The sequence below is a fragment of the Phaethon lepturus genome, unplaced genomic scaffold (assembly GCF_000687285.1).
Source record: "Phaethon lepturus isolate BGI_N335 unplaced genomic scaffold, ASM68728v1 scaffold11870, whole genome shotgun sequence".
NCBI classification, from domain to species: Eukaryota; Metazoa; Chordata; class Aves; order Phaethontiformes; family Phaethontidae; genus Phaethon; species Phaethon lepturus.
Window position 1 is genome coordinate 65,649 of NW_010509844.1, and position 15,649 is coordinate 81,297.

The 15,649-nt window shown below is 36.6% G+C and overlaps 1 protein-coding gene across 1 annotated transcript in view; it reads left to right on the forward strand.

Moving 5' to 3' along the window:
• Positions 1 to 15,649, forward strand: part of CACNA1D (calcium channel, voltage-dependent, L type, alpha 1D subunit) — a gene marked incomplete at its 5' end in the record, with an annotated part of 122,245 nt that overhangs the window by 65,131 nt on the left and 41,465 nt on the right. The window contains 4 exons of the mRNA XM_010288426.1: positions 1,268 to 1,297; positions 3,724 to 3,807; positions 14,506 to 14,544; positions 14,964 to 15,092. Of these exons, the coding sequence (XP_010286728.1) occupies positions 1,268 to 1,297; positions 3,724 to 3,807; positions 14,506 to 14,544; positions 14,964 to 15,092 (282 nt within the window). The remainder of the gene's footprint in view (positions 1 to 1,267; positions 1,298 to 3,723; positions 3,808 to 14,505; positions 14,545 to 14,963; positions 15,093 to 15,649) is intronic.

Genomic DNA, 15,649 nt, shown 5'->3' on the forward strand with positions numbered 1-15,649 from the left:
GCCGAGAGTTTGAAGGGCAGACACTGTCAGTGAGAGGTCCTAATTTCCTGAACTTCGTTCCCTCATAGATACAGAACACCTTAAAATTGTTAATTAGCAGGACAAGGTTAAAAGGCCATGATATTAGTCAGACTTTGGGCAGAGATTAATTAACAGGAAAGGAAAGGGATTAAGTATCTTTAAGGTTGTTCCTGTTACTCTTTGGAGATGGTAACTTTATACATTGTCAGATACTCTTTAACAAAATGCCTATTGGCAGCCTATATCGTTCATTAATAATTGCAGAGCAGCTAGCAGTCTTAAGCAGAATGTGAATGTCTTTTAGTAATCTAAATTTTAAAGTAGATACATGCTTAAAACAGCAATGAATTGCTTTATTTAATAATAGTAGGAACAATCTGAAACCCAACTTACTGTTTTGCTTTAGGATCTGTGAGGAACGACTGATTCATTTCCTCTGTGTTTGTGTCACTGGTGGGTTTCTTAGTCTAGTCTGGCAGAATGGACAGTTTTGTTTATTAATTTTGTGCATTAAAAAATTATTTCAAAGGTGCTCAAATCATCAAATAAAAACTCCATTACTCACTCTGTAAAAATAAGAATAGATAAAAACATGTTAGGTTTTGTCTCATCTGCTTGACAGTGTCCCCTTAATACGTTGACAAAAATCCTGTGAAAACTGTGATCTTTTTGTTTTGCTGGTCATGCAAACTTAAGGCTACTATAAATTATGGATACTCCTACTATGATACTGTGTTTAAAACCAACAACAGTATGGTTTTAAACATACTGCCTTCTAGCTCTGAAATATATTAAATTTGGATTAGTGGTAGATATTAAAGGTGGTGCCGAGTGCCTGGCACACGTCTTGACGGGGAGATTGGAACACACAGTACTTTGCAGAATGAGGCCCTAAACTTTCCAACAGAGTACTAAAAAGACTAAAATATTTATGTGGTAGATGTACAGAAACATATTTTGGTGTTAATTCTCTATGTCTACATATTCCCCAGGATTTGTGTTTCTATCCTTCAGCATTTCTCAACGAACAAATTTTTCATAATGTATGTTAAAAAAGCAGGCATTTTCTCTTCACATTGTTCTTCACATTTGCTAAAATCTGATACTTAGCATGGTTTAGTACAGTACAAAACAAAATAGAGCTATGAAATCTAAAATAATACATCAACACATACCGTATGTATAACTTCATGATAGCTAGCTGTTACTTAAACTTGTAATGATTTTACATGTCGTTTTACATCAGATTTTTGTAAGAAAAAAGGAAAGATGGCTAGTAAGTGAATTGATCTTGGGTCATTGCAGTGGTGAAAACAACTTATTTGCATGATGTTTATTTGCTGTGACTTGTCCATTCCTCCCTTTTCCAAAACCATCTTTATTTTCTCTTAGTTTTTTGTTTATTTGTATGCTTTTGCTTTACATATTACTTTGAACAATATTTGTCTATACTGATGGAAAAGGTTTCGTAAAGTAAATAAATGTGTAAAGTATTTTAGCTGTATTGAATCAAAATGTGAATTTGTTCTTTCAGTGCCTGATACTGTAGCATGTCTAGTAAAGTCACTTTTACTCTAGCTGCAATTCGCCTTTATTTGGAGGACCTTTTTTGGTTCCCACTGTTGCAGAGGAAGATGGATAGCACACCTCAGGATTGTGCTGATTATCTGTTTGCTGTTTGCCAACAATAGTCTCTTATTTTATGTGTGTATATTGCTACCTTAAAATCAGGAGTGATACTTCTTCCAAATAAGATAAATAAGGACTATGAATGAGCAGGAAGAATGTTACGAGAGTAGCTCCCCTTCTTTACTTGGCAACTGCTAATCTCTTTAGGATTATAAATTTCAGTATTGTTGAGGTGGCTCAGTGTGATGTTCAGTAGAAACTTTGGGAATGGCTTGTTCTTGTGAAGTGGGATGAGTAAGGAAGGAGAGATAGGGAATTGGGCAGGAGCTCTCAGAAATGGATGTGTTTGTTCAGGAGGCCAAATCCATGAACATTGATTTTTGCCCTAAGACTGGAAATGATGATTAATCCCAAAGAACCAAAGCACGTGGCACAAAGGGCTGTAGTGATGATCATACTCTGATCTATTTTCCTCTTACAGCCCCTTCCTTAAATGAGGGAATGATTACAGTAATTTGTGTTTTAAGAGCTAAAAGACTAGCATTAGAAACATAATGAGGCTTTCCTGACTCTGCTCGGTGCCTACTCGCCTAAAATATGCTGTAGTGCTGTCGTCTTCTGTAGCAGCTCTCTTGTCTCCAAGAGCAAATTTCCACATGAAATTAGCTTCTTTTCAAATAATAATGCACTTGAGTGTAACCTTTAAACTGTGAAGTTACTAGAAATTCTGACAGTTTAAAATCTTGAGAAAAATATTGCCCAATTCTAAAAATTTTGTAGCTGATTTTGCTTGTCAGTGCTAACAATGCATGTAACAAACTACTCAGGTAAATCATTATCTTATAGTAAACAGTGTAATAATAAGTTTTTGCTAAATTTATTTTTTAGAGCTTCAGTAGTGGCTGACAAGTTAGTATTTTTAAATTAATCACCAGGAAAGTAGAATGTACGTGTACAAAATGTACATTTCAGCCATTGCCAAGCAATGCACATTCCTTAGTCATGGTTGGCTGATAAATTAATATATCTGAATGAGAAAAAGGGCAAGTTCGGTAATTTTTGCAGTTCTTGATTTCTGTAATAACTAGGCAAAATCCACATACTGCAGAAAACGTACGTATCTTGTCTCCATAGAGTTGCCTTCAACAGAGTAATACATCTTGGTTTGGTCCCAGTGACAGACTGATCCTGGAATCTACCTCACGGTTTCTTCTGAAATACCTTTTTGCTCAAACATGCAGTTTGGTTGCCAATAGACAGACAATTTTATGGTATCACTTTACAGTCATTTGGAGCAGTTTGCCAGTAGCATACACACAGGGAATATATTTAAAGCCATAAAATGTCAGCAGGGTGATGAAGCAATTTATGAAAATGAATTTTTAGACGTTGGACTGGATGCATTAAAATCATTAAGAAATTGTTCCAGTTGCTCTGGTTCCTAGCACTGACCTCACTGGTTATGGAATCAGGCCCTGACTGCAAATGTAGTGTGGGTTCCTATATTAAACGTAGTTTATGAATAGAGGATCAAGTCAGTTCTCTAATTATGCATAGTTAATAACTGTGCATGATTAACCAGTGATGAGCTTTGACCCTTTCAGTTTTTTTACCAGTCACTTAGATAGGATTATCATAAAGTCATTAATATTAAGGAGGCTTCAGTTGGCTTGGTCTTGTAGAAATATTATTAAAGGGATTTTGTCATGCCTGTTAGGGTATGTACGTTAGAATTTTTCAGCCTTGCTAGAAGTCCAAAACCAGTTTTGGATGATGGCTTGCTTGCCAACATTGTGCTTATACGATGGTGTGTTATGCATGTATACTGCGTGTGTGTGTGCGCGCGTGTGTGTGTCTGTACTTGTGTATATATAAAGTATATATATACACACACATGCACATACATGTTGCTTTTCCTTCAGTAGGCAATATTGTTTGTTTTGTTTTGTTTTCTCATTAGACCACAGGTTTTGTTTAACTAATTTCTGTTTATGCAAAACTAAACAGAAGTATGCAAATATTTGACATTTCATGTGTAATCACAAACGTTTGCACCCTGCCTGCTCTGTTCAGGGCTATTTTAGTGATGCCTGGAATACGTTTGACTCCCTCATCGTTATTGGCAGCATAGTAGACGTCGTTCTCAGTGAAGCTGATGTGAGTATACCCCAGCTTACTTTCCCCAGTCCCTACTTCTCTTTCTCTGTCTCCCCACTATTTCCATCATCTGGACAAGTCACAGATTTTGATCTGATGTTTCTAAAGTTTGAGTACAGACCAGTCATAGGTCAATTATGTTGATATGGGAAATAAATAGCCTTTTTTTCTACCGATTTTTTTTAGCTATGAAAGGGAAAGATTAGATTGTATAGTGGTACATCAGAGAAGCCTAGAGTGTTTCTGTGTTATAACACTGTCCTTTTCTTCTCTTTTTCTGTTTGTGTTTTTCTCTTGCTCTCTTTCTGCTGAATGCTTGTCCTAACAGCACTATTTCACTGATGCATGGAACACTTTTGATGCCTTAATTGTTGTTGGTAGCGTCGTTGATATTGCTATAACAGAAGTTAATGTAAGTAGCAACTGTTCATGCACTAAAAAGTAATTGCTGTCATCAAGAAATGCAGAAAATGTAAACTTTATCCCCCCAAATCCTTTTTTAGAAAAGTATGTTTTATCCTGGAATCAAAGACCAAAACATTGATATACATGTTTGTATAAGCTGTTGTTATAAATCTGCATACCTGTATAGCTGCACATGCACACAGCATAGTGAGATGAGAATTATATTTTTCTACATATGTACAGAAAATATTCAAAACCTTTTATGTATAAAAAAGGAATTAAGTCTCTGTCACTATTTTACTTGAAGCCCAGTGATTTTTGTGAGTAGCTTGACCAAGATAATTCAAGATCTGTAAATTGTTTCAGTGGCTCACTTTAACAAATAATGATTTTTTTTTTTTTTTTCCGTGTGAGGTTTCATTTTCAGAGCCATATTAGCATTCATGTCTCATGAGGTAGCAGAAGAAGGGTGCATAGAGAAAGTAAGGCTTCCCATGCTGTGGAAAATAGAACGTTTATTTTTTCCTATTCCTTCTGCTTTTCCCATCCTTCAGTAAATGTTTTGAAATTTGAATTACTCTTAAAGTACTTGGAAAACTCCATCTTTTCACCAAAATTTTGACTGATGGCCATTACACATATAGGTGTTTGAACAACAGAAAGATCCCTTTCCAAAGGAAAAATAGGGAAATGCTGATTTTTTGCCCGTTTTCTATCTGACTTGCCGGTTTTGACAAGGAAAGCTGTATCACAAAAATGATAAATGAAAGATAACAAACTACAAACCAGTTCTGTAGTAGATATGCAAGTGCTTCCCGTACTTATTTAATTAGTCAAAATAAAATTTCAGAGGAAAGTGCCTCTTCCCTCTAATGCTTCTTGAGACCTCAGAAAGGGAACTGAAGAAGGTGAGACTTGGATCCAACTCGGCCACTGACGATGCTCAGGGAGCACACAGACTCAGTAGGTGAGGTTGGCATGTTCCACCTGCTGAAGATCCTGCCTGTTTATCGGTCTGAGAACTAAGTTACCCAGACATACCTGTGATACAGGAGATGCCCAACATTCACATATTTTCCCTGTGTCAAAGAGCAGATTAGTCAGAGAAAGCTGTAGATATGAATAGTTCCTTGATATTCTTCAAAAATATTTGGTGTGTATGTTTTTCTACAGCAGTCACAGTTTATGAGCTGGCTGATAACATTCCTTTTTCTTAAATTTGCTTTAGTAAGCTACTTGCTAGACATCTTTTTTTGCCCCAGTGTATTTTATTGCTTACCCAGATGGTTTCTTTTCAGTAGGGATATTTAATATGCATCCTTTCAAAATACTTCTAAATTTGAATAAATACTCTGCAGTGGTGAGTATTTAAGTTGCAATATCTCTATCATATTTTGGGGAAGCAGATCCATCCTGTGCCTATTGTTACCATTAATTGAAACAGTTTTTCAGAGAAAACACATTTTAAAATTTATTTTCCAAAGTGGTTCATGTCAGGAACCCAGTTCTTAGGATTGCATTCCTCCAGTCAATAGCAGAAACAATACCCTTTACTGTGAATACCAGGATAATAAAGTTGCCCAGGGACATGGAATAGAAATTGTATTTGTGAAAGCATGATCTGTTCCAGGCATTCCAGGATGAGGAGAAAAAAAAAATAAAATGCATAATTCTTGAGCAAGATCTGTCTAGAAGACAGGTTTTGGCTTTCAGTGGTCAGATCAGCAGACCACCTGCTAGGAGCTTGGATTTGTCAGGCTGGTCTCTGTTGAGGCCATGGTTTGATGAGGGTTTCTTTTGGCATCTCTGTGAGCTTAAGCAGCCTTCACCCACAGCCCTTCTTACCCCCATAGCTATGTGGGCTTCCACAAGAGTTTGGGGACTTCACAGTTGGCTGGATGAGGTTCTGAGCACAAAATATTGGCAGAAGTGTGAGCCATGATAGGGCAGAAATGAGTGGATAAGGCTGCTGCCAAAGGGAATACTTGTGCTGTGCCCATACAGGTCTCCCTTCAGAGCATGTTAGCACAGACAACGTGAATTAGTGGCTGTTGGGAAACAGTGATGTACGTAGTTTTTCATCTTTGGTTCTAGTCTGTTTGGTAAGCATAGTAGTACCTATTATAAATGCATTTCAACTAAATACAGAAAATAAGTGTATTCTTCTGTCTTTTTTTTTTAAGATGGTAGAATACCTTCAAGCACACACAGTCTATTAGTCCCCATTAAAGACTTCAAATTTCTTCATAAAGTTGCAAATTCTCCACTGCCATCAGAAAAAGGAAATACAATCAAAATAATTTTAAGGCTGATTGACCTTAAAATTCCTTCCTGATCTTATGTTAAATGACGAGAATCTCGCAATTGACTGCATCACTGGAAAGAGTAATGGAGGAGTGATGTGATAACGTGGGAGCAGAAAGACGACCTTAGTCTGACCTGAAAATTTCAGACCTATTTTGCTCAGTTCTCAGTGGGCGATGGATCTTTATCTGTGAAGGAACCTGAGCTGACAGAGAGGGTCAGTCAGCACAGAATTGCACTGTTCCACTGAGACATTTCTTGACAGTGTTTTAAAAGCTGCCTGTAGTCTGTTTTTGTTAGTTTTGTTTTGGTTTGCTTTCCAGAAAAGTTTGGATTTAGACTTTCAGCTCAAGTATTTACCTGTTATCATTCTATTCCATTCACAGTAGTACTGGTGTAGATGAGCATAATATCTGAGGAGCGTAAAAAGACTGCTCGTTTAGAATAGCTTTCCCTAATAACTGCAAAATGTACCTGATTGTGAAGAGATTGAAAAACAGCTCAAATGTACTTCTGTCCCCGTATTTATCCCTGAATTTAACACAGGATGGACAGTGTTAATTTGACAGCATTACTTGTAACTGATCACTCCTGAGCTTTCAGCTGCCATTCTAGTAATTCACACAGTTGTCTTGAAAATACTCTGGAGATCAAGTAGTGATCTTCAGCAAAAGTATGCACCACAGTCAAGAACTAGCACTGTCATTGCTTAGTTTTTCATGCTACACTCACTAGAGAAAACAAGGCTCATCTTTCATGTCTTCTAGTGCTGCACAGCAGACTATTTGTGTACTAAGTTTTGTCTGTTTTGGGTCTTTTCCACTTTTTTGTGCTTTGTTTGTGCAAGTCATGAATGTATTGCAGTTTCAGTATATTTCTGAGCTTGATTTCCCATTTTCAACATGCAGCAGTGAATACTGCAAATTGTTCAAGGAAATTTCTTAGGCTTTTATGACTTCTACTGTTTTGATTCTATCAAATTATTCCTACTTTACTAGTTTTGTGTATAATCCAAATTCAGTATTTTAGAATCTTTTTCTTAATATTTCCTTCGGCATTCTGTATTGTGCCATTCCACCCATGTTTTTTATCTAACAATGACAGTGATCCCGGGAAATCTACAGCTCTGCAAAGATGCTAAGAAGGGTTTGTTTTCAGTGGGATTTCAGGCGCAATTAAAATGGCAACCTTTGAAAATTCCCATAAAAACTACTTAAACTGAGGAAGCTCAGCCTTGCTTGAGGGGTGATCTGAAACTGTGAATTTCTAGCACTACTGTAAAATCAAATCTTGTTGCAGTTGTAACTGCACAAGTACAGCCATCCTCTTTGATCAATGTCAAAGACAACTTGAAAGAATGTGAATACCTAAAATAGAGAGACTCAAGATGAATTAAACATTCTTATAGGTTTGCATATATAATTGCCTCATGCTGTGGAAACAACTCAGCATCGTTCCGATAGCCAAGAATTTCTTCTACTGTATACCATATTTGTATCTGACCCAGTTTTTTCAAGAGAGTGGGTTGGACTTTCTAGTTACATATCACCTTGATCTCACTATTAAATTCTGGAAATTAAATGTCATCTCTTGGTTTTGTTGTTCCCTTTCTTATTTTTTAAATGTTTTAGAATAATGTATATATATATGTTCCCCTGAGGCTGATTCTCCTGATCCAGTAACCTCCCATTCACAAACAAAACAGGAAATTACCATGTTTTGAATATTTTTGGTGCCCATGGAAATCTGTGTTTAATGTGTTCGGTAATTATGAATGCTCAGCATTCACAAGGACTGGATCAGTGACCAACTCCAGCAATGAACCACCTCAGAGCAACATATATTTTGGCAATACACTATTTTCTATGATTGTTTTTTAATTTTCTCTGTCATTTAATATCCCTTCCTTTAACCAGTTCTTCTTTCATGAACCTAATGGGTTTTCATGTTCATTTTATTTTTAGAAATTTTTAGAGGCAAGTATATATAAGTAAATATATATATATGGCATAGCAATACAAAAATTTAAAAGCACTACTAAAAACTGTATAATTACTTTTGGGTTTTCTAACCTTTTTTTCAAGGAGTTTCACATAACACACAAGATCTTGTGTGGTCATATAAATGGTTCTTACTCAATTACAAAAGCAGAGCAGTGATTGAGGCTCAAGCTGTGGTCAGTCCATTCTGGGAGATGGACGTATATAACTTAAGACAATGAGAGATAAATAAATTGGAAATAAATTCTGAATAAGTCAATAAATTCTGAACTGGAAATAACAGATATGTTTCAGTCTGGCCTGACTGTATTGAGATTATCTGCAGTTCACATTTGTCAGCTCAGAAACCATTTGGATGACCGGCACTGGATGACTTAGAGGCATGATCACTTTGTTACAGTAGTAGTTACAAAGGTTTTAATTCACATTTTTATTTAAGTTACTTTTACCATTCATGTACTGCCAAAATGTCGAGAAAATAACAGAGAGTTCACTTTCTTCTTTTTTTGTGCAAATGTTTAATGCATTCCCTATGGGACTAATTATATGCCCGAAGTAAAGTAAAATGCAAGTTCTTTGCTGAAATAAGGCTTAAAGGAACAGCATTGATATCTTCCTCCAGAGCCCCTCAGGAAAACCTGTTTGTCTTGAATCACCACTGTAAACATGTGAGGCTTATTCAATACTTACACTACGATGGCAACTAACAGCGGTTAGTAGCAATGTCATACGTCAAGAAAGTCTCTCACAGAACCAGAGTTGGGTGTTCTGCCACTTGGCAAGAAGGAGCACCGTTATTACCCTTCCTGCGCTACGCGGTGCAGGATGCTGACTTGCGAACAGCCGGGTGCTCTTTTCGTTTTCTAGACTGTTAGTGGAGTCTGTGCGGAGAGGCTGGTGCTTTTTTTGTATAGCTGCCCACTGACCTAGTAACTGGTGGGACAGCTGATGCTGCTTGTGCAGGCGAGTGGGTTAAAACCCTCATATCTACCTCCTGTAAGAGATTCTGGATTCCGATTTTGAACAAAGGCACTGCAACTCAGTTTGAATCCCACTTTATGCATCAGTAGCGTATGTTAGAACTTACGTTTTGTTGCTAGTAATTGATATTTTTGAATACTGTTAATACATTTTGAAGACTTTTGCAATTATATCTCTTTAAGCTTAAGGTTAGGTCAGAAAAAACACATTTCCTAATGGCTTTGCTTTTGTTAGTATGAAGTCTTATTTGAATATGAAACCTATACTGTGTTGTAATATTTAATTTGGAAATAGAAGTAAATTTCTGAGCTGCTTTCATGAAGGTGTTAATACTAGTAAGTTAGTTACTCTGTTGCACAACTGAATAGTTATTAGTTATCATAATAATACCCTATGCCATCAACATGTTAGTTATGAACTTAGAGTTTTAAATACATCTTTTACAAGGGAAAAAATACTTTTCCTATCTACTCTGGGCTTCTTCACATTGATTGAAAATTTTAACTAAATGATGTATATGGGTATTTGGTTCCTGTTGAACAGGGACTATAGAGAGCACTGATGAGCCTTCAAAGAAAATGACTTGCTAGCATATTTGAATCCCCAAAGTTGTTCTCCGAACAAATCGTGTATGTATGTAGATCCACGCATACAGACACAGATACACTACACGTTTCTAAAGATATTTTGGCAACCTGAATGCTTTCCTGTATATGTTATTGTCATCATATGTAATTGTCATTAAGATGATTCATTCTAGATTTGTAATATGATTCCATCATCGTTATGTGTTAATTTGTTTTGGCATACTCATACCCTTTGGCACGATCTGTAAAAAGGAAGCATTTGACCAACACCATATACTAATATCCACTGTTTTTCACCATGTTTATTTTTTCTTAAACATGGAGCTACAGTTTGTTTCCAATGCATGATGCAATCTGTTTCACACTGTTCACAGTTTTGACATTGATGCTTTTTCCAGTTAGGATGTTTATTCCAAACTTCTGTTGTAATGTGACAAGTGTAATGAGGAGTTCCTGTTTAGGAAATGTGCTAACTTTTTTATAAGCAGCAATAAATACTTGACCAAAATTGGTAGCAGGTTGCAGACATTTTCATCAGTGAGTTAGAAATTTAGGTTGATCATTAGTTAATCTTTTGTGAGGGTTGGAATTGTTTGGGGAAGAAAGAACTTTGATTAAGCAAAAAGAAAAATCGTATGTTACTGCCTATTTGAAGTATTTAAGAATTGGCTTAAGATTACATAGTTATGAGGTGCCTTGCTGAACTAGGCTGTCAGTGTAGCTGGCGCACGGCTGACAGAAAAGGTAGAATAATTAAGCCAATCTCTGTCCTCATTTACCTCATTGCAGTGCATCTGTTAGCCCAGCCATGAAAGCACAAGGTGTTCATTTATTCTAGCTGTGCCCATTGCCAGACTTGAGCAGTGATCCCAGAAACCACTTCCGTCGCCTTAGGAATCACAGTCCCACAGGGGACCAGAAAAAATCACGGTAATGACCAGCCAGTCCCGAAGAGCCTGGGGCACGAGTAGTATAGGAATGATGGGTGGAAGGTGAGCGGAAAGAGGAGGTTGCAGGTAGATTGCCTGACCACAGGAAATATCTTTATTTGCATTCTTGTCAGCAGCCATCATCCAAAGAGACACCTTCTGCTCAACCTGCCCCCCCCGTCTCAAGTCTTTTCTAATACTTTATATGTGTCTACATGTCAAGTAACGTTACTGAAGTTGCAAATAAGATTATGTGTTTGGGTAGTATATGTTTTGTCCTTATCCGTAGGAGGCAGGCGTTCTCTGTTTCTGTCTGGTATTGTTACTGAAGATTGTGTTATCTTAATCTTAGTTTCCTGGATCTTGGTATTACTTCATGCTGGACGGACACCCATAAATGTTAACTAACTTTGTCTCTTAGATGAGCATTTCCTATGAATAATGTTTCTTTGTGGTATATCGCTATATTAGCTTCATTATAATTAGTATTAATAATGTAAACCAAGCTGCTCTGTTGTCAGAGGGAAATGCCAGAGAGGGTGAAAAATTAGATACACTCACTTTAAAATGGCAGTACCCAAAACGCTTGGCCCAATGGTGGGCAGAAGTTGAATGTTTTCAGGTCCCGTAGGAAAAAAAAAAATCCTCTGGCATCGGGAGTGTGTTTTCATTGTTTGTTTCTAGCATCTATCTCCACCTTGGTATTTTTGTACAATTTACTTTTTGTGAACAGGGTGTTTCGATTTTTCATTCCTGGCCTGCTCTTTCCAGTGTCCATAGTTTATAATCTCTTGCCTATGACATGCTGACACTTCCCAGCAGCAGCAGGTCAGCAGTCAGAAACAGGACTGCTTGTCCAAAGAAGCTGGGAAAGAGCGATTTATGAGAGGAGCGTGCGTTAACACGGTCCTGTGCGTACCCAGATGTGCGTACACAAATACATTCAGTGCCCTTCAGACAAAAAAAAAAAGGCTGGGGGGTTTTGCACTCTTCGTTCCTGAGCACTGGCCATAGAACTGTTCGCGTAATTTTGGTAGCCTGATCTTGATGCATTTTCAAAAGTGACAATTAAGTAATTATTAGCAGAGTTATAGGTAGAGAAGTTTTTTTACTGACTTTTCCTTTAGTGAGGGTTTTTTCCTTTTTTTTTTTTCTATTTTGGAAAGCAATGAAATAAAACTATGTAGGACTAAACTATCCTTTCTCTGTTCTTACCTATCCCATCACATATTGCTATCCTAATACTGTTCCTTATTGGGAATTGTTATTTGGGGCCCAATCCTTCTCCTATAAAAGCTAGCGGGAAAAACTCTCAAATGCAAAACCCAGCATTTTACTTCATTTTTTTTTTAGTGTCAATTTGTGATGATACTGTAATTTAATCTGTTCTTATCTGCGATTCATTTAGTTTTTGATGATTCAAAATATTGAATGCTAATTAAGTTATTTGCTTACTGATTAAGACAGTATCAAGCTCAGCATTGAGTCAGTCACAGAGATTAATACAAAATTTCAGGCTTCATCTGCAGAAGGTATAATGAAACAGTTTTTTTTAAGTTTCAGATAAAAAGGAATTTTTCTCTGTACCAAAAAGTCAATAGACTTGTGGGTCTGTATACACTACTGCAGGTTTGCGATTGATGTAGGTAGACAGCTTTGCAAGATTGTTTCCATGTTTTGTGATATTTTGGCTTTTATGATATTTGTGATTATGAATTGCTCCTTAATCTATATTTTGATGGTTTTATTTCAAATTGTTGAACTATGCAGGGAATTTCTAATGCAGCAATTGTCTTTCACTACCCGCATATTTTTTGTGTATTTTATATAAGTGCTTACAAAGCTTAGATGTTACAGCTGATTTTTACAATTACTCCTTACTGAAGTCTAATGAGGAAATCTGTGTTTTGGTTAATATTAATGCATCATTTAGTAATAATCCCTTAAACAGTTTTAAAACGCTTTACTTCAGAAAATACTGATATCCTGACAGGGCATTGATGTATACATATGTAGATTGCACATAGTTGAACAAACCGTTATTTTTACCTCATTTTCCCATTGTGACACCTTTGTTATATATGTTTTGCAGAAAAGTAATAGACGAAACAACTAGTATTTCAATAAATACTGCTAATGATGTGACTTGAACAAAGTGGGTATATTCTTGGGTTTTTACAATAGTATGTTTGTATAATATACTGCCAGTATTTTCAGCAGAATCAGCTCCTCTCTTTTCCCTTCCTTCTTCCCAAGTTTTATCTTGGGTAACAGCAATACTTGATGTTACTCAGTGAAGCATGGCATTGAGAGCGTCTGATGCATCCACAATATGTTGGAAGCAGCACTGAGGAGGCATCATGGTTATTGCCGCTATATGTGACAGTAATTGTTGAAAGGTGCCCCTTTACAAGGAGGATATTTTAGGCAAGAGAGTAAGACCTGTCACTTGGACCTAACATCCAGAATCCTATTCGTTCTAGTGCTATGAAGTTTTTTAAAAGGCTTGTATTCACTTTTGGAAGAAGCTGCTGTGACTCTGTCAGTGCACAAGCAAGCGCAGGCGGTTGGCCCTTTAAGCTTTGCTAGCTGCTTTTCTACGTGTCTGGCAGTTTAGGATATCGAGACTGTTTCTCTAAAGACAGACAGAGGCTTTATAAAGGGAGAAGTGAGTTTCTTCATCGGACATAGATTTTTGGCTCTGTGGACAAGAAGTTGGTTGCGTGCCTCTCTCCTCCCTGTAGCTCCTGAGAGTTGTACAGATCTGTTCCAAAAGGGTCAGTCAAATCCTGAAGCCCTTTCTCCATGCCTGATCCTGTTACGTCAGCTCAAGTGTAGGAGTACTTTGCAGATGGTGAGAGAGTACAAGTATTGCTGCCTTATTTGCACCTCTACGGGAGGGGTAGCGTTCCTGTCCTGCTAAAAATGTCTGACACTGGCAGAGTGAAAATCTGTCCTTGTTAAGCACTGCAACACCCAGTGTTCATCATCCAGTGAGTTAACTCAAGTGAATTACATTCCTTTAAGAGCTCCTGATGTGATTACTTGAACATGTTTAGATTCCAGCGATGGAGTAATTAGTCTTCAAAAAGAACACAGCAGAAAAGGGACCTTGGAAGGCTAGTTTGACCCCAAATCTTTGTTCTTGAGTTTTGCTTAGGCTTACTGCTACAACTTCATACAACCTGTGGAAATCAGTGGCTGATTTCGTTTGGCTTACATAGGAGCAGATATATTTTGTATTTACTTTCCATTGAGTCTTTTAAACATGTTTTATATGAGGAGATTTTAGTATGAGTCAACCAACTTGAAATGCTAAAGGGAAGGTTTTAATAAGGATATTACTGTTATTCAGGGAGTATGTTGAGTTGAAAGATGATAATTTACATTTAGAAATGAAAAATGTCCTTTCTTCTATTTATGGTTAAGCTGATTTTTTAAATCTTAATCTTTTATTTGATTTTAATATTTAATGTTCTTAATTTCTTAAAGCCAAAGCCAACTGAAACAGTCACAACTGATGAGTCTGGGGTAAGATTAGTAAACTGGCCCCAGTGGTTTTACCTCTACTTGAGTTTATTCTTTTTACCATGTCTTATTTTCCACCAATTTTTTCTGTATTTTTCATAACTGTCTTACTATGAAGGTGTTATGCAGTGGTTTGCATTCATTGTCAATGTACTATTGAAGTCTACCACAAACAAACCCAATATGATCCTTTTTAACAAACCAGAAAACTTGGGAATGCATGCGATGTGTGAAGCATTTCTACAGATCCTGTGTTTTTAGCATGTAATTTTTCCTTTCATATCATGCTTATCAAGGTGAAAAGGCCCTCAAGATATATTTTCAAGTCTCACCTCTTCCACCTTTGCATTTGATGTTGTTTTTCTGGAAGTGTTGCATGTTTGAGTTTGTATTTGGTTTGACTTCTCCATGATGCTCTTCAGAACTCTGAAGACAGTGCTAGAATCTCCATCACTTTTTTCCGTCTCTTCCGGGTGATGAGGCTGGTGAAGCTGCTTAGCAGAGGAGAAGGAATCAGAACTTTACTGTGGACATTTATTAAGTCATTTCAGGTTAGCAAAATTTATTTAAATTTTCTTTATAGTTACAACCATTTATACACCAAATGTTATGAAGCAATACCCTGTAGAGTGGAAAAACCATTTATTTTTAAATTTGTGCTGTCAATAATGACATATTTAAATATAGTTGCACACTAATGCCAAAATAAACTTCACCAGTCACTTCAGTGCATCCAAGAGTCATTCTTTGTTGTTTAATATTAGTTGTTATCATGAGATTTCTATGGTACTTCATAAAAAAAATTTGGTATATCTAAAAGCAATAGGATAGGTTTGACACACGCAGGTCACATACTTCCACATATTTTATTAGATGACAACAAAAGAGGAGTTGAATCTATTTTTTTATATAAAACTGATTTCAGAAGCATAACAGATACTTGAATCCTTGCTCCTGAAAACTCTGATGAATGTGAAGTTAATGGAACTCTATAACTGTATAGAAAAAAGTATCTTTTGTGTCGTCAGAATCAGTAACGAAAATAAAATTAGAAACTGCTAAACATGATTCTTCCCCTAGATTGCTGGCAGAAATAATTTAAAATATA